This window comes from Cuculus canorus, chromosome 27 (assembly GCF_017976375.1).
Source record: "Cuculus canorus isolate bCucCan1 chromosome 27, bCucCan1.pri, whole genome shotgun sequence".
NCBI lineage: Eukaryota > Metazoa > Chordata > Aves > Cuculiformes > Cuculidae > Cuculus > Cuculus canorus.
In genome coordinates this window covers 2122816-2141839 of record NC_071427.1, presented here as the reverse complement: position 1 = coordinate 2141839, position 19024 = coordinate 2122816, and the positions used below count along the sequence as shown (strand labels likewise).

The following is a 19024-nucleotide window of genomic DNA, read 5'->3' as shown; positions in this document are numbered from 1 at the left end:
GGAGGAGCTGGAAGCTATCGTGCAGCTAGGAGGCTGCACTGAATTGTGGTGGGACAAATCACACGACTGGAGTGCTGCAATTGACGGCTGTGAACTGCTCAGAAGGGAAGATATGTTGAAACACATGGAAGACAGAGGTGATTTGAGAAAGCCAACACAGCGTCACCACGGGCAAATCATGCCCGACCGCCTCAGTGAAAAAGGGAAGAGCTGCAGGTGTCATCTCTATGGGCTTCTGTAAAGCTTCTGGTATAGCTCCTTCCATCATTCTCTCCTCCAAATCGGAGTGATACGAGTTTGCAGATGGACTGTTGGATTGATAAGGAATTGGCTGTGTCTGAAGAGTCAGTGGCTCAATGGTCAAGTGGGAACCAGTAGTGAGTGGTGTCCCTGACTGGTCCAGACTGGGACCAGTGCTATCTAATAACGTAATCATTGACATAGACAGTGGAATTCAGTGCAGCCTCAGCAAGTTTGCAGCTGACACCGAGCTGAGTGGTGCAGTTGATTGACTTGAGGGAAGAGATGCCATCCAGAGGGACCATGCTGTCGGGCTGCTGAGCACGGGAGGTGAAAGGATGGGCTCAGCAGCTCCCAGGAGGCGGGTTTGGTGCCTGTCCCGGTATCTTGCTGTACATTCCCTGTGTAATGGTGACTCTCAGGCTTAGGTTTTTCTTCTTGTAGACGTGGATGAGTGCTCCAGCAGCCCCTGCGTGCATGGTGACTGCGTGAACACACCTGGCTCGTACCACTGCAAGTGCCACGAAGGCTTCCAGAGCACCCCGACAAAGCAGGCTTGCATCGGTGAGTGTCTCCTGTCTCTCCTTTTAGGAGGACACGGTGTTCTGCAAGAGTGTGAGCAGGGTTATCAGAGACTTAGGTACCAAAAGGAAGTGGTTGTGAAGGGGAACAGAATGAGGAGTACCCACCACCACCATCCCAGGAAGCTGTGTGATTTCAGAACATCTTAGTTGAGCTGTCAGCAGTTGTCCTGGTTCATCCCCACTCCTGGTTTGGTCGGCAGCTGAACCTGAGCAGCTGTGTCCCAATGCCCTCCTCACCCCGGGAAAAGGGAAAGGAGAAAGAGACTTGTGGGTTGGAAGCTAAAACTAAAACAGCTTTAATGACACAATAATAATAAAAAGGAAAATTATATTAAGAAGAAAATAATAAAATACGTACAAATATCCAAAACTGATGCCCCCGTAGATGACTGTATATCACCATGGAAGCTGCGGGGCAGGCATGGGAGAAGGTCCTGGACTAGACTCAATGGCAGGTGGGAGATGGACTTGGGAACTGGATTGAGGAAGGCACGGATCTGGGATCAGGGGCAGAAGGACAAAGTCCTTATTAGATAGCAGTCATTGAAGATGAGGGCTTGACCCTCATTATCCTTCACTTTTATACCAAGTATGACATAGATGGGATGGAATACTCTGTTGGGCAGGTTTGGGTCATCTGTCCTGTCTGCACTTCCCTGCAGGTCCAACCCTTTTTTTTCCTTTTGCTTCAAGGAATACAACCACCTTGAGTGTAACTTCGATTTGCATAGGAAAAAGTATAAGTAATGAATGGCCCTTCTGCATAAACAGTGTCCTGTTACTTTGGTGATAATCATAAATTTTAAGCATTACCATGTCCAGAGACAGACACTGTCTGAAAAACATGAAGTTAATTTTCCCCAAATGAAGTTACTTAGACGAGGCTTAGCTGAAAAGTGAGGGAATGAACTCATGCTCAAATATTGGGGTGTCCTGTGCAGGGACAGGAGCTGGACTCGATGATCCTTGTGGGTCCCTTCCAGCTCAGAACATTCTGTGATTCTGTGGTTCAGACCTTTTTCTGTCAGGCTACTCTCAGACTGACTTCTCCACATTTGGATCATCCATTGCTGCTATTGGTTTTCCAACCTTACTGGTTCTATGGTTCTACGATTCTATGGTTCTAAACATCGTGCTGCTTCCAGAGCATTCAGAAAGATTTTTCCACATCCTTTCCATCTCCTGTAGTCTGTACAGAGGGAAAGAGTGCGATCCTGGAGCAGGATGTGCTCTGAATGTCTGAGAGCACTTGCCTGGTCTTCTCCTGAAGTGGATTACGTTAGAACCGCTTCTCGCTCTGCTCGCTGCTACTTTCCAGTGTTTGTTTCCCTTCCAGATATCGATGAGTGCATCATGAACGGAGTGATGTGTAGGAACGGCCGCTGTGTTAACACCGATGGCAGCTTCCAGTGTATCTGCAACGCTGGCTTTGAAATCACTCCCGATGGCAAGAACTGTGTTGGTAAGTTTATTCCTAACGTGTTTTGGGGAGGTTGGGGCCAACCTGAGACTTTCTTCTCCCTGGAGATTGGTTGTTCCTTTAATCCGTGCTTCGTGTCTAGGGCAGAGTCATCATAAAATGAGAGAAGTGAAATAGGAAGGTGTTTTTATAAGGGTGCTAGAGCTCCTGGAGTGCTCCTACAGGTTTTGGGGGTCCAGGAGCATGAGCAGGGCTTAGTCTGGAAGCAGGACGTTCTCCAGCAGCGAATGTCTGAGTCCTGCTACGAGCTGCACCACCTGACCAGGGTACCGAGAGCAGCAGGGACGCAGCAGGACAACTCTCACCAGGAGAAGCAGTGGCACCTCTGCTCTGAGCACCCACTGCCGTAGAAGCGATTTGACCATGAGATGGGGAACCAAGTTTTTGAGTACAGGAGAGTCTTGCTTCAGCTCTCGGACTCTGATTATCTTTTCTATTTGTCCTCCTCAGATCATGATGAGTGTGCCACGACCAACATGTGCCTCAACGGGATGTGTATCAACGAAGATGGCAGCTTCAAATGTATCTGCAAGCCTGGTTTTGTGCTGGCTCCCAACGGGCGGTACTGTGTCGGTGCGTACGTCCCCAGGCTTGGTTCTTGCCCTCTTCTCAGCCCATCATCCACATTCCTGGGGACTTTTGATGTATCTGAGACCAAGAGGAGCTGAGAAAAACCAAGACTGTTGCCAGGCATCTCCTGCTCTGCCACCAGAAATTATTCCCTCACAGCAGAATGGGCACAAGGGGAAATGTTCTTGTACCTCCACTACTTCAGCACAAACTGGAGCTTAAATCCTCTTTCTGAAGGAGGTTAAGCAGAGCTGTGAAGCTCTGGATGGTCCATGTGAGCTGGCAGCAGTCATCTCCGCAGCTTTTCCAGCCTCTACAGCACGTTCCACCATGATTTGTGTGCCACTCCCCAAAGCGAGAAAGGTTAGGGAGGGAAGGCAGAGTGGAGAAAGGAGGAGGAGAACATAGCATTTCATTGATGTGACAGGCTTTGAGCAGTCTGATCCAGCGAGGGGTGTCCCTGCCCATGGCAGAGGGTTGGAACTGAATGTGCTTTAGGGTTCCTTCCAACGCAAACCATTCTCTGATTCTACGACACAGGGCGAATTCTCTTTGTCACTGCCCTGTAAAAAGAACAGAGAGCAGACCTGCTGCTTTGAGGAGGAGCTGGGTCTCAGGAGACAGAAGAAGCCCAGATCCCTCTTCCTTGCCTTGAGCCATCAGGCACAGCCAGCAGAGCGTGCAGGGGATGTGATGCTGCACCTCTGAGTCCTTTGTAGTCTCCGAGTCTCCCTACGACATAGTCCAAAGGCTCTGTCTGTGTCCCCCACTCCGTGCGGGGAGATCACAGAGGTCACAGCCCGTTTGTGCTTCCTCTTTCAGACATCGATGAGTGCGAAACCCCTGGAATCTGCATGAATGGCTGGTGCATCAACACCGAGGGCTCTTTCCGCTGCGAGTGCCTCGGGGGCCTGGCTATCGGCGTGGACGGACGAGTCTGCGTGGACACCCACATGCGCAGTACCTGTTACGGAGGCATTAAAAAGGGCACGTGTGCTCGTCCCTTTCCAGGAGCAGTCACCAAGTCCGAGTGCTGCTGTGCTAACCCGGACCATGGCTTCGGAGAGCCCTGCCAGCCCTGTCCAGCTAAAAACTCTGGTGAGCTCCTCTTCATGTGAGGTTGGAAAAAGTCAGGAAGGTGCTCCAAGACGTTCTGAGTCCCTGACGGGTTCCTGCGATGGCCTAGGCAGCTTTGCAGTGACATGAGAAAGCTGTAGGCAGGGGGAAAGGGATGCCACACAGACAACAAATTTAGGTTGGATCCACAAACCTGATGCTGATGTCATTGTAAGGATCCTCACAGTGTTGGACTGTGAGCTGGAGCACCTCCCGTCCAAGGACAGGTTGAGAGAGTTGGGGTTGTTCAGCCTGGAGAAGAGAGGGCTGTGAGGAGAACTCAGAGCAGCTTCCAGTGCTGAAAGGGGCTCCAGGAAAGCTGGGGAGAGACTTTTCCCAAGGACGTGGAGCAATAGGACGAGGAGGAATGGCTTTGCATTGGAAGAGGGTAGATTTCGGTTGGACAATAGGAAGGAATTCTTCACGATGAGGGTGGGGAGGCCCTGGCCCAGGTTGCCCAGAGCAGTGGTGGCTGCCCCATCGCTGGAGGGGTTCCAGGCCAGGTTTGAGCAACCGGATCCAGTGGGAGGTGTCCCTGTCCATTGCAATGGGGGTGGAACTGGATGGGCTCTAAGATCCCTTCCAACCCAAACCATTTTATGGAATGCAAATATCAGCTCTAAAATACACATTGCCTAAGTATAAACAGACGCTGCAGGGAAGCCCCCAGATGACATTCTAACAAACAAACAATAAATCCAGTGTTACCCAGAATTAATGTCACTGTGTGGGAACTGTCTAGAAAAGCTAATGGCTCTGTTGTGCTTTCTACACAGCTGAATTCCAGGCTCTCTGCAGCAGCGGCATTGGGATAACAGCTGATGGCAGAGGTACGTGCGTCCCATGCGCCGGATTCTAAATGGGCGCATTTAATGCGAGTCTCAGCTCTTTCTTTTGCTGCTTTTAAAGGAGTGTGCACGCGTGTGTCGACAACTGCCTGAATGGAGGTTGTAGAGAGGTGGATGTTGGTCTCTTCTCCCAAGTGATACGTGATAGGATGAGAGGAAATGGCCTCAAGCTGCATCAGAGCAGGATCAGATTGGATGTTAGCAAAAATTTCTTCACCGAAAGGGTTTTCAGACCCTGGCAGAGGCTGCCAGGGAGGTGGTGGAGTCCCCATTCCTGGAAAGGTTTAAAAGACGGGTAGATGAAGTGCTCGGGGATGGTTTAGTAGTGGACAAGGACGGTTGGGCTTGATGATCTCAAAGGTCTTTTCTAGCCTAGGGATTCTATGATTCTATTCTGTGTGAGTGTGGGAGAGTGTGCCATGAGGGACCCGGCGCTGCGGAGGGTGTGCTGGAGATTCGGAGCATCCCGCCCGTGTGCGTGAGAGTTGGTTGTGAGTAAGCGCGGGATGGGTTGTGCAGCTTCGGTTCGTGGGAATGAGTGCAAGACCCTTTCCTCTGCCTTAGTGCCTCTGTGGGTGTGACGTGGGCTTGGGCACAGGGGGAAGAGGGTTGTGGGGCTGTTTCTCCTCCCCTAAAGCACCACGAGTTAGCATTGAGCATGCGCCCAGTTTTGAATCAAGAGGCTGATTCCTGGCACCCTGTGGGAGCTGCGTTTCTGGGGATGCACACGCAGCGTTTGGCTTTGCTTCCTGCTTTGATGGGAATGAAAAGTGGGACAATTGCATCCTTTTGATTTAAGCCCCAACTCTGCCCTCCAGCTCCTTTGGTTGCAGGAGAAGAGGGTTCCCAGTCTCCCAGGGAGAGGGAGGTGATAAGCACATGTTGGGATACGTTTCCAAGGGGCTGCTTCGAGTTAGGCAGCCGAGCAAGAGGTCAGGCAGGCGGTGGAGCTGCCAGCCCTGGGCAGTGCTTGGATCAGCGGGAAGAGCGGGAAGCAGCCAGAGAGCTCCAGCCTTTCGAAACTTTCCAAATGGGAATGAGCCAGAGGCAAAACCCTGGTGGCTTCTTGGGCTTCCTTCCAGGGCACCATGTCTTTGCCAAAGTCAGTCTCAGGCTAACGGTAAGATGCTTTTTAGCAAGAAGCTAACGTTAGGCACGCTCTGGTCAGCCCATCGCTGCCTGCAGCCAGGACTGGACGCACTCAGCGCTCGCCAGGGTTGCATTCCCTGGGGATGTAACTGAACTCCAACTACATGGAGACAAAGGCCGGCAGTGTCTGGGGAGCCCTGGCCCTGCTGCTCACCATTTGGCACTATAGCATTGCGAGGACACTGCTGTAAAGCCCTGTTCTGTGGGGAGGCTGCTTCTTGCCAGGGTAAAAATCTCTTTGCTGGGGCACCAGGGCAAAAATCTCTTTGCCGGTGCACCAGGGCTTTGCTCCAAAAAGGCAGCGAGATGATGCTATTGCAGAGATGCTGCCCACCTGGCTGCTGCCCTTCTGGGTTACTGTCCACATGCCCCGGACACTTAGGAGGTGATGGCAGAGATGCCCACAGCTCTCCCTGGCAGATGCTCTGCAGACCTGAGCGCAGCCACAGGGCAGCCTGGGCTGTGGTCCCCATTCCATGTTGCCGCAGAACCACCCCAAAATCTCTCAGTTTGGGGCAGGGTTGTCCGAGGCACTTTGCAAGGCTTTAAAACCGAGGCTCTGACATCTTACAAGGTTTGGCCCCATGTCTTAGGTCTTGCCCACACCCAAACTCTCCAGGCTGCCCAAGATGCTTTCAAACAGCTCTTTATGTCGGCAGTAGAGAAAGGAAATTTACTTTGGCGTGATCAGGACTTCTTCCAGCCTGTGGCTGTGCAAGCTCTTAGCTCGGAAACAGTGGCTGGGCTAGGAGACACGGGAGCTTCACCATCAGAAGGGCTTTGCTGTGACCATCTAGCGATGGCCATGGCCCTCTGCCAGCCCAGCTGCCCACAGCGTGCTTTCCTTGCCCCGTTCTGCCCCCAGCAACGGTCCCCTGTGGTCGGGCTGTGTACGCACACGATGGTTGTCCATCGTGCTCTGCCCTTACCCCAGCTGGTCCCAATGTTCTGCTCATGGCACCTTCTTCCTCACGGCTTTTCCAGTAGGAGGGATAATTAAATGATCTGACCGGAGCACCTGGACTAAAGATACTGTAAGGAGACTCAGGAATGTAACAGGAGGTCCTGAGAGCCTTTGATATGGAACTGAGCCTCAGCTTATCTCAACCCCTTATCCAGTTTCCTCCTCATGGGCTCAGACCCCTATTCTAGATCTGCTAGGACAGCACCAGAAGAAGAGGAACAAGGCTTCCCAGGACCTCCTGGGTTAAACCAGGAGGGTAGGTAGGGCAGGAAGGAGGCATTTCTGCAGCAAGGTGCCCTGACACCAAGAAACAACGAAGAATTAAGGAATGGAAGTTTTCTGTGTTTGTGTTTGGTTCCTCTAATTTGACTTCTTTCTCTGTGCAGACATCAACGAGTGTGCCCTCAACCCAGACATCTGCCCCAACGGCATGTGTGAGAACTTGCGTGGGAGCTACCGCTGCATCTGCAACCTGGGCTACGAGTCAGATCCCACGGGCAAGAACTGTGTGGGTGAGTTCAGGGCAGCCTGGGCTCGCGGTGACACAGGGAACCAGGAGCTCGGGGCTGCTGGGGAGAGGGTGGTGGGCACTCACTCGGTGAGACTGGGGGCCAGAGGCAGACCTCCAGCTCCACAGGAGCCTGAGGTGATGCAGCAGCTGATGCTCTTGAGCAGCGTCCCCATTCAGGGCTGCCTTGTCTGCATGGAAGAGGGGGTGCTGGTCTCTTCTCCTGAGTAACAAGGGATAGGATGAGAGGAAATGGCCTCAAGTTGCACCAGGGGAGCTTTAGGTTGGATATTAGGAAATATTTCTTCACTAAAATAGTGGTGAAGCCCTGGCAGAGGCTGCCCAGGGCAGTGGGGGAGTCTCCATCCCTGGAGGGGTTCAAAAAGTGTAGACGTGGCACTTTGGGACATGGTTTAGTAGACACAGTGGTGTTGTGTTGGTGGTTGGACTTGATCTTAGAGGTCTTTTCTAACCTCAGTGATTCTATGGTTCTATGAAGAACACAAGGTGCTATGTCAGAAACCACACTTGTGATTTGCTGTACTTTCCATGCTGTATTGCTTTGAGGATGGTACGCAGGCTGCCAGAGCTCTGTGGGGTGGGCAGACTACAAGAGTGGATTTGGTGTCGTAGCTCGGAAACCCCATATCTCTCCCCACAGACGTTGATGAATGCACTGTCAACCGTTTGCTGTGTGACAACGGACTGTGCCGCAACACACCTGGCAGCTACACCTGCACTTGCCCCAAGGGCTTCGTCTTCAGGACGGAGACAGATACCTGTGAAGGTAAGGTGCCCCTGAAGGAACAGAGAACATCTTCAGAACAGCCCTCAGCACAGGAAGGATGTGGATCAGTTAGAGTCACAGAGGTGATCCGAGAGTGGGAGCACCTCCTGTGCGAGGATAGGCTGAAAAAGTTGCGGTTGTTCAGCCTGGAGAAGAGAAGGCTCCAGGAAGACCTTATAGTGACCTTCCAGTACCTGAAAGGGCTACAAGAAAGCTGGAGAGGGACTTCTTACAAGGGCATGGAGTAATAGGATGAGGGAGAATGGCTTTAAATCAGAAGGAGGAGATTGAGATTAGACATTAGGAAGAAATTCTTCACACTGAGGGTGGGGAAGCCCTGGCCCAGGTTGCCCAGAGCAGCGGTGGCTGCCCCATCCCTGGAGGGGTTCCAGGCCAGGTTGGATGGGGCTTGGAGCCCCTGATCCAGAGGGAGGTGTCCCTGCCCATGGCAGAGGGTGGGACTGGATGGGCTTTGAGGTCCCTTCCAACCCAACCCATTCTATGATTCTAGAAGATGTAAGGAGCTACAGCCTGACGTCCTGGCTGAAACAGAGCTCAAGGTCTAACATGTCTTTGGTTCTCTTTTGACTGCAGTTTGCACTGGAACAGCTCCAGGCTTTGGGTTTGTGGGTTTGGTTTTGTTTTTTTTTCCTAAGGCAAAATTCCACATTTCATTCCAAACAGTGGACATCCAAACCCAGAACATCTGGGCTTTTCAGTGACTGAAAACCAGAACAATTTCCTCTAGACCCCTAAAATTTCAACTGAAACATGACCAAAATTGCATGTTTTGGGGATTTGATTGCAAGTTTACAGGTCGGAGTGGGGGAGATTTGTTTCCAGACCACAGAGTCCTCAGATATTTGAGAACTGGCACTTAGCTCAGAGATGTTTGTTTAGAGAAAAAACTTTCTGTCAAGAAGATGAAACATGGCCAATGCTCTGTCACCTCACGTCTGGTCCGAACAGGTTCATGAAGGCCATATTCAGCGCTGTGGCTGCTCCCATCTTAACCAGAAGCAGCCTTGAACGAGCAAGTCCATCATCCTCCAGTACCTGCACCAACCATCCTCAATCCATCCGTCCCCCTGATCCCGAAGCTTACTAGTTTCATAGTGTCTGGTGTCACTGCCCATCCCCCTCGAGATGGACCTTACTTGAGTTGTACACGGTCTGGTCTGGTGATCCTTTAAAGAGCTGAGAAACTCCTTTCTTCCTGTTTCTTCATGTAGCCTGGAGAAAAGGAGGCTGAAGGGGGACCTTATCATTGTCTACAACTGCCTGAAAGGAGGTTGTGGTGAAGTGGGTGTTGGTCTCTGCTCCCTAATAAAAAGCGATAGGATGAGAGGGAATGGCCTCAAGTTGCACCAGGGCAGGTTCAGGTTGGACATTAGGAAAAATTTCTTCACCAAAAGGGTTCTTGGGCACTGGCAGAGGCTGTCCAGGGAGGTGATGGATTCCTCATCCCTGGAGGTGGTTAAAAGACAGGCAGATAAAGTGCTCAGGGGTGTGATTTAGTAGTGAATTTAGGCTTGGTTTGGCTTGATGATCTTTTCCAGCCTAGTGATTCTGTGATTCTATGGCTTTTCCTCCTCATCTTCCCCAGTTTCTGGCCGAGACAACTGAATCCCATGACGCTCGTGACAGTGACAATCCTTTCTTCCCACAGATATCAATGAGTGCACCTCTAACCCTTGTGTGAACGGCGTCTGCAGGAACAACGCTGGCTCCTTTGCTTGCGAGTGCTCTCCAGGCAGCAAGCTGGACCCCAGCGGAACCATCTGCGTGGGTAAGGACGTGGCCTTCTCCAGGCAGCTCTGATATCAGCTGTGCCCATCATCACCTCTTGGTGCTCACCTTCAGCGAGGCTGATGCTCCTGCCTTAGGCACGGTGGCTCCTTCGAGGCCCCTCCTTCTCGCCTGGCGTTTCCGTGGTTGTTGGTAACATTTAACATCTCATCTCCAGGAAGCGTGAAAAGCTGCATCCTCGGGCAGTGCTCCGAGCAGCGCGCGTCAGACAGGAATCCCCACCTGTGCTGCAGCAGGCAAAGCATAGATATAGGGTCGCAGAGGATCCTGGAGGACCTCAGAATGGTGGGTTCTTACTCACCAGATGGGTTTATAGTGTGCTACCATGAAGGCGCATCGAGATGGAGTAGATCCCATCATCAAGATGATAAGAAGATGCCACTTCCCGTTGCTAGATGGTCAGGGCTTTGCAAAGCATCTCAGGGGCAGCTGGAGGCAAAGGGCTGTCTCCACAGAGAAGAGGAGCAGACTGGGACTGGGAAAAAGGCAGGACACAGCACTGACGTGGTAGCAGTTGGATCAGAGAGTGTAGAAATGGGACAGTGGGATAGGGCTCTGAGGACCAGCACAGTTTGTGTCCGTGCTGCGGAGTGTTTGGCCCCACAGCCTGAAGGATTATGTGACACCGAAGAGTCATATTGCGGCTCAGGAGTCACTTCCAGCTGCTTCTCATGGAACCCATGAAACTAGGAACCTCCACCAAGGAGCAGCTCTTCACTCACCTCTTGTCTTTGCCCCTACAGACAGCATGAAAGGGACGTGCTGGCTGAACATCCAGGATGGGCGTTGCGAGGTGAACATCAACGGGGCCACGCTGAAATCGGAGTGCTGTGCCACGCTGGGGGCAGCGTGGGGCAGCCCCTGCGAGCGCTGTGAGATCGGTAAGGCTCTGCTTGGCACCAAGATCAGGAAGGCAGGATGCAGCCCGTTTTTTTGCTGACCTTCTTCTGTTTTCTTGCAGATACTGCCTGTCCCCGAGGACACGCTAGGATGAAGGGGGTCACGTGTGAAGGTAAAGTGCTGCAGGAGGCAGAAGACTCTGTTAGGAACACAGTCATTGTTTATTTGTTGTTATCTTACATCTCTGAGTCTGGCCCTTTGTTGGATTCTCTCCACAATGTCCATCTCTCTACTGGGGAACCCAGCACCTCCAGGTTTGACCTCACCAGTGCTGAGTTGGAGAGGAAGGATGTCTTCCCTTGACCTGCTGGTAAGACTTCTCCTAAAGCAGCCCAGGATTCCAGTAGCCTTCTTTGCCACAAGGGCATGTTGCTGACTCGTGTTCAACTCGGTGTCCACTAGCTCTCCCAGATCTTCTTTGGCCAAACAGCTTTCCATCGGGGTGACCCTCAGCGTGTATTAGTGCATGGGGTTGATGCTCCCCAGGTGCAGAACGTTGAATAAGGTTTCTGGCAGTCCACTTCTCCAGCCTGCCGAGGTCCCTCTGGATGGCAGTGGTGGCCTTCTGGTGGATCAACCACTCCTCCAAGTTTTGTATCATCACCAAATTTGCTGAGGACATCCAGGTAACTAATGTAGTTGTTAGACAGTCTTGGACCTAGTATCGACCACTGGGGTACACCACGAGTTGCTGGCTTCCAAGTAGACTTCATGCCACTGAACACCACGCTCCGGGCCCGGCCATGCAGCCAGTTTTCAATCTACCTCACTGCTCGTCCAGCCTGTACGTCAACCACTTCTTTATGAGGATCTGATGGGATACAGTGTCAAAGGCCTTACTGAAGGTTAGGTAGAAATATCCACCACTCTCATCTACCAGGTCATCTTTGCATCATAGGATTTTATCATGTTCATCTGGGTGGAAGTGTGGATCTGCTGGAGGGTAGGGAGGCTCTGCAAAGGGATCTGAACAGGCTGCACCGCTGGGCTGAGGCCAATGGCATGAGGTTCAACAAGGCCAAATGCCGGGTCCTGCACTTGGGGCACAACAACCCTGTGCAGTGCTACAGACTGGGGGAAGAATGTCTGCACGGAGGAGAAGGACCTGGGGGTGTTGGTTGACAACCGACTGACCATGAGCCAGCAGTGTGCCCAGGTGGCCAAGAAGACCAATGGAATCTTGGCTTGGATCAGAAACGGTGTGACCAGCAGGTCCAGGGAGGTTATTCTCCCTCTGTACTCAGCACTGGTGAGACCGCACCTCGAGTACTGTGTTCAGTTCTGGGCCCCTCGCTCCAAGAAGGATGTTGAGGCTCTGGAGTGTGTCCAGAGAAGAGCAACGAAGCTGGTGAGGGGCTGGAGAACGTCTGACGAGGAGCGGCTGAGAGAGCTGGGGGTGTTTAGCCTGGAGGAGAGGAGGCTGAGGGGAGACCTTATTGCTCTCTACAACTGCCTGAAAGGAGGTTGTGGAGAGGAGGGAGCTGGGCTCTTCTCCCAAGTGACAGAGGACAGGACAAGGGGGAATGGCCTGAAGCTCCGTCAGGGGAGGGTCAGACTGGATTGCAGAAAAAATTTCTTCACAGAAAGAGTCATGGGGCACTGGAACAGCTGCCCAGGGAGGGGGTGGAGTCGCCTTCCCTGGAGGTGTTTAAGGAACGGGTGGATGAAGTGCTGAGGGACATGGTTTAAGGGAGTGTTAGGAATGGTTGGGCTCGATGATCCAGTGGGTCCTTTCCAACCTGGTGATTCTATGATTCATCAAGCAGGACTTGATCAATCCATTCTGGCTACCACTGATGATTTTCTTATCTTTTATGTGCCTGGAAAAATGAGTTTCCAGGTTTTGCTGCTCCATCAGCAGCAGTTGTGTTTGTGACCCCTGTCGCTGCTTTGTCACTGCTGTGCCAACTATGGACATGGACAACAGGACCTTCCATGTCTGTCTGTCTCTGTGAAGCTTTGTAACGTAGTGAAACGGGTGAAGAGGCTGGAGAACAAGCGTTGTGGGAGGTGGTTGAGGGAACTCAGGCTGTTTAGCCTGGAGAAAAAGAGGCTGAGGAGAGACCTCATCGCTGTCTACAACTGCCTGGAAGACGTAGGTCTCCTCTTTCAAGTGACAGGTGATAGGACAAGAGGAAATAGCCTCAAGATGTGCCAGGGGAGGTTCAGATTAGACATCAGGAACATTTTCTTCACCAAAAGGGTTCTCAGGCACCGGCAGAGGCTGCACAGGACAGTGGTGGAGTCCCCATCCCTGGAGGTGTTTGAAAGATGGGTAGATGAGGTGCTCAGGGTTATGATTTAGTAGTGCACAAGTACAGTTGGCTTTGATGATCTCAAAGGTCTTTTCCAACCAAGCAATTCTATGATTCTCCTTGCAAAAGTGGGCACGGTTGTGACTGTGCATGAAGCACGTGTGTTTCATTGTGATAAGCTGCCAGTTTTGATCTGCTGGGCAACTCTGAGCTCCTTTTACCTCCTCCTGGAGCCCCTCAAGGCCATATTGGGCTTGGCCATGTGCCACTCTCAGGCCCATCTCTTGCTTTTGTGCCAACAGATGTGAATGAGTGCGAGGTCTTCCCTGGCGTTTGCCCAAATGGACGCTGTGTGAACACTGCTGGCTCTTTTCGGTGCGAGTGTCCAGAAGGATTGACCCTTGATGGCACTGCTAGGACATGTGTGGGTAAGGACACCTCACCTCACCCAGACCCTGGTTTCTGTTCAGCCCTGGCTGTGGAGGTCCAGCCACCCCAACTCACCGTGTGTAGCAGTTCTGGGAGCTGAGTGATGGTGTGTGTGACCTGGTAAGGGTTTGCCAAACTCAGCAGTCTAACCAAGGCGAGGATGCAATGACTTCATGTCTCCAGGTCCAGCCTGTAATGCAATTGTTCTTCTTGGGTGGACTTCAAGGGTAGTCAAAGAGGTAACCTAACTGGTTAATGACATGGCCCAGCAACTCTAATACAAGTCCTGGCTGCTCTCTGGGAACACAGTGACAAATCTTTGCCCTTTGACCATCTGCACTGCTGACTACACCACAGCAGGTCTGTTCTTTGGCCATGTGGCCATGCCTGGGTGGCCATGCCCATACTATTACATCTCTTGTAGCATGAGAAACAAGGTGGCCTCATCTGAATGGCCCATACCTGGTCATTGTTTGGAGGGTGTCCCAGCCAAAGCTGTTCCAGGAACCTTGCTGCCCATGTCACAGTAAATGATATCTCTTGTTTTATCTGGTTGGGTGCTGCAGGCAAGGGTTTAGCTTTTTTCTCTCACCAGACGTGCGCGTGGAACAGTGCTACATGAAATGGGATGAAGATGAGTGCACGGAGCCTCTGCCGGGCAAGTACCGGATCGACATGTGCTGCTGTTCTGTGGGCTCAGCCTGGGGCATCGATTGTGAAGAATGTCCTAAGATCGGCTCCAGCGAGTACAAGGCCATCTGCCCGAGGGGACCCGGCTTCGCCAACCGAGGAGATGTGCTTTCAGGAAGGCCCTTCTACAAAGGTGAGAAGGAAGAGTGGAGCTGCCAATCACGGGCTCTGCTCAACCCATCACAGCTACAGTCCCAGGAACCTGCTGCCCACCCTGGGACCCCACGTTCGTTGCAGGCGTCCCTGAAACACTGCTGTTCTGCCTTTGCCAACAGATGTGAATGAATGTAAGGTCTTCCCTGGCCTGTGCACTCACGGGACCTGTCGAAACACCATTGGGAGCTTCAGGTGTCTCTGCGGCAACGGCTTTGCTTTGGATGCTGAGGAAAGGAACTGCACAGGTAAGGGAAGAGTAGCCCCCTTCCAAACCACTCTTGCCATCGTGCTGCCTTACGAGATGCTTAGTGTGATGGTGGCACCAGAGGAGTCTTGGCAGTTATCTTAAGGACATGCTGAGAAGCCAAGGGAAGGACCATGAGCAGAAGACTCCTTCTGCTTGTGGGATAAAGGATTTCTTTACCAGAGAGAAAGCTTATCTGCTGTCTCTCCCTTCAGGAGAAGGAGTTCCTTGGTCTGCTGAGTCAGACTTGCCAGTCCTTGTTCATTGAATTTGACGTGCAGTACAGGCCGCCCAGTGCCAGCTGCAGTGGTGCTGGTAGCCTCCTGCCTCTACTAACCGGTCTTCTTCCCCACAGACATCGACGAGTGCCGCATCTCCCCAGACCTCTGTGGCCACGGCACCTGTGTCAACACGCCGGGCAGCTTCGAGTGCGAGTGCTTCGAAGGCTACGAGAGTGGTTTCATGATGATGAAGAACTGCATGGGTAAGGACTTGTCTCCGGGGCAGGGCAACACCGTGAGTGTTTGCAACAGTTGGGGAAAAAAGGAGTTGGTGCCACATGTGACAAAGGGCTTCGTGCCAAGCTGTGCTCTGCCCACCTGGCTGTCCATCTGTCTGTCTGTCTGTCTGGGTATCTGTTCTCTGGTATTGAGCCACATCTCTTCTTTGCCCTCTGAGGGAGTTGTGGAAGTCCCTGACGGCCTCTACTCACCACAGGGCAGTGAGTCTTCTGCCTTGTTTTGATTGTGAAGGCCAAGTTGGGCTTAAAGGGCAGCACGTGCAGAGAGAGGAATGGGGTGTGTGCAGCTGAGCACGTGCAGAGGTCACCCCGGGAGGGCAGCAAAGCAGACGCCGAGTGAAGTCAGGGATTCATGAGATGCAGCACAGGCTCACTAAGCTGGAGGACAGAAAGGGAGAGGCCATGGCCCTAGCAAGGCTTGGCTTGAGCCCCAGACGCCTCCAGAGAGGGCCGTAGCCTCTGCCTCCTGCCTGGATGCTGTGCCTTACATGGGCCACCAGACCCTCGGGACGGGTCCTGTGCTGTCTCTGCTAGCCCTGCCCCCGGGCTCTGTGCCGCGCAGGGCAAGGACAGGCTATGGAAAGGTTGCCAGACTTGGAACCAACACTGGGAGCCTTCCCTCAGAGACCTCTACTTATGTAGGACCTTGTGGACCACAGACCAGAGCCTGGCCCAGCACCTGGGCCAGTGGTGCCCATGAGCTGGGGAAGGAGACTGGTGGCCCAGGCCAGCGTTGAGGAAGACCCTGGGTATGGTCCCAGGCCCAGGGGAGCATCCTGGCTCTTCCTGCAATGATGGTCATGAGACATTGTTGGTCTGGCCCTGCCACCTCCTGGCCACCACCTCAGCTGTAGGAGCCTATGGGGCCACCAACCAACTTTTCTTAAGTTCTTTCCTGTCCCTTTCCTGTACCCAAAGGGTATTTCCCTGCGCTCTCAATGTGACGTTGCCTTCCTTTTTTCTTTACGTGATGCTGAAGCCTTGTAATTCATTTTTCATCCTGTGCTTGTTCCCGTACTTGTGCAATGGTCATTCTTCACTTTGTACTGTTCCTTCACTTGGACCTACGCTTGCACCAAGCCTTGGCCACTAATTTTTCCTCTTCCTTCAGCCACCAGCAGCTGGAGCTTGACCCTGCCATGGCCGCTGAGCTGGGACAGGATCCATGCCTGGTTTTTTTTTCCATTCCTGCTATGCAAGGAGATGACAACCTTTATACTGGGGGTTGTCCAGTACTCAGTGGAGCTCTTCCAGGCCAGCAGCTCCAGCTCAATGGCTGGGAGCTCCAATTCTCCTATACGCTTGGCTGTTTTCTTTGTGTGATGTCTCATCTTCTCCTTCTTTTCAGCCTTGTGGTACCCATCTATTCTTATTGACATACCCACGCTCTAAATGTACACCGTGTACCATTATGGTACCATAATGGTCTCCAGCCATTAATGCCATATATTTGACCCTTACATTAAACCATGTATTTCCAACATGATTGCAGAATGCTTCTCGGCTTGTAGATGGAACCTTACCTGTGCCACCACAGTCATCTTCTCAACCTGGTACATCTACCTGCCCTAAATGCTGTCTAACATACCATTTTAATCCAGTTACACATAGCTTGGTCCCTTTTCTAGACAATATATGTTCCTTGCAAGTAGCTGTCAGCTCTATCATCATGAGATGACTGCTGGGATTAGCAGACCTTCCACTCCTGTCTTGGTCTTTATAGCACTGCTTGGTGTCCTGCTGGCATCCTGCAGCCATCTGCTGTTAAATCAAATGACTCCACCAAAACAAGAAGGATATGGAACTGTTGGAATGGGTCCAGAGGAGGCCATGAAGATGATCCGAGGGCTGGAGCACCTCTGCTATGAAAGGCTGAGAGAGTTGGGGTTGTTCAGCCTGGAGAAGGCTCCAGGGAGACCTTAGAACAGCTTTCAGTACCTGAAGGAGGGCACAGGAAATCTGGAGAAGGACTTTTCCAAGGGCGCGGAGCGATAGGATGAGAAAGAATGGCTTTAAATTGGAAGGAGGAAGATTTAGATGGGTCATAAGGAAGGAATTCTTCACAAAGAGAGTGGGGAGGCCCTGGCCCAGGTTGCCCAGGCAAATCATGGCTGCTCCATCCCTGGAGGGGTTCAAGGCCAGGTTGGATGGAGCTTGGAGCACCTGATCCAGGGAGAGGTATCCCTGCCCATGGCAGGGGGTGGGGCTGGATGGGCTTTGAGGTCCCTTCCAACCCAAACCATTCCATGATTCTATGACATGACAACATGGAGATATCTCAGATCTTGCTCAGCAAGAGGTTCACCGTTTGATAGCTTGTGTCTCTTCTAGCCCTGAATCTTGACGATTCATCTGGTTTTCCTTGGGCTGCTTTCCACTGACTCTTTCTAAAATTACTCTCAACCTGGTCCCCCTTTGATGTGGTACTTGATCAATAGTAGCTGCTTCTGGGCCTTTCCGTGGCATCTACGGCAATTTTGTACCAGCCTCAACCATTAATCAGGGCCCTATCCAGTTCCTCAAGCACTTGCATGGATCGCATCCTTCATGAGAAGTTCTAGTAGACCATCTGCCTTCTACCTGATTATTTCCAGCTACAATTGTAAGGCCTCCCTTCCACCTGCCCATTTAATCCTCCTTTATCCTCAGATAATTCTTTACAGCTCCTCCCATCTGGCCCGTGCTTGTTTTTACTCTGTCAGCTTCTCATCTGTTTTCAATTTGATAATTCTTCTTTGCAGCTTGAAATAAAAATAATTCCCATTAATGACCTCAGTACCTCAGCTCGTCTCCAAGTCAGCCAGGCTCTTGCTGTCCTCTAATTCCTGGCATACCATGTTCCTCATCTCGTCTGTCTCGCCAGACTAACTTGTCTGCTTGACCTTGTCTTAGCATTCTGCTCTTTCTGCTTTGGCTGGGACTGTCAAACCACATCAATCTGTCGCACCATTCAATACCATTTATTTCTTTTTCATATTTAATTCTCTGAGTTCTTTAAAATCTATTACAGCTTTGTCTCTGGCATGGATTTCTCTCTTTTCCATACTATTTGTGGTGTGGGTTACCATAGCTCCCCCTGATCATCTTCCTCCTCCATGAGATACTCCGAATGTCCCAGTCTCCACTGATGACCAGCAAATGTCTTTCGGTAATGAGATTTCTGGTATCTTTGAGGCTGTACCTCGAATCCTGGGTTCAGTTTTGGGCCCCTCACCACAAGAAGGACACTGAGGGGCTGGAGCACATCCAGAGATGGGAACGGAGCTGGGGAAGGGTCTGGAGAACAGGGGTGATGAGAGACGGCTGAGGGAGCTGGGGTGGTTTAGCCTGGAGAAAAGGAGGCTGAGGGGGGAACTCATCACTGTCTACAACTGCCTGAAAGGAGGTTGAAACGAGGTGGGTGCTGATCATTTGGAACAGTCTCCCACCATGAAGAACTGGAGGCATCGGTCCTTGAGCAACCTGATCCAGTGGGAGGTGTCCCTGCCCAGGGTGGTGGAACTGGATGGGCTTTAAGGTGCCTTCCAACTCAATCCATTCCATGATTCTGTGATTCTAAGCTTGTTACGTCTTTCCTCCTGATGTTGCACTTTATGTTCTACTGAGATCATGGCAAGAGCTGTGAATTCCCAAAATGCGTATTCCAACTACAAATCCATAGGATTCACCCAAGCCCTGGATTTGCTGCCTCTTAATTTTGATGTCCCTCTGTTTTGTGCTATATCGCTCATGATAGAACTGCGGTGCATGGCACCAGCACCACCACATTATCTGG

General features: G+C 51.8%; 1 protein-coding gene across 2 annotated transcripts in view; it reads left to right on the top strand.

The window, feature by feature from the left end:
* LOC104056208 (fibrillin-2) overlaps positions 1 to 19024 on the top strand; it is a 127096-nt gene that overhangs the window by 80425 nt on the left and 27647 nt on the right. For both annotated transcript variants that reach the window (XM_009557441.2, XM_054050315.1), the window contains exons 13-26: positions 685 to 804; positions 2161 to 2286; positions 2755 to 2877; positions 3697 to 3972; positions 4767 to 4820; positions 7338 to 7463; positions 8121 to 8246; positions 9916 to 10035; positions 10799 to 10936; positions 11017 to 11067; positions 13513 to 13638; positions 14235 to 14462; positions 14605 to 14730; positions 15085 to 15213. In XM_009557441.2, the coding sequence (XP_009555736.2) occupies positions 685 to 804; positions 2161 to 2286; positions 2755 to 2877; positions 3697 to 3972; positions 4767 to 4820; positions 7338 to 7463; positions 8121 to 8246; positions 9916 to 10035; positions 10799 to 10936; positions 11017 to 11067; positions 13513 to 13638; positions 14235 to 14462; positions 14605 to 14730; positions 15085 to 15213 (1869 nt within the window). The remainder of the gene's footprint in view (positions 1 to 684; positions 805 to 2160; positions 2287 to 2754; positions 2878 to 3696; positions 3973 to 4766; positions 4821 to 7337; positions 7464 to 8120; positions 8247 to 9915; positions 10036 to 10798; positions 10937 to 11016; positions 11068 to 13512; positions 13639 to 14234; positions 14463 to 14604; positions 14731 to 15084; positions 15214 to 19024) is intronic.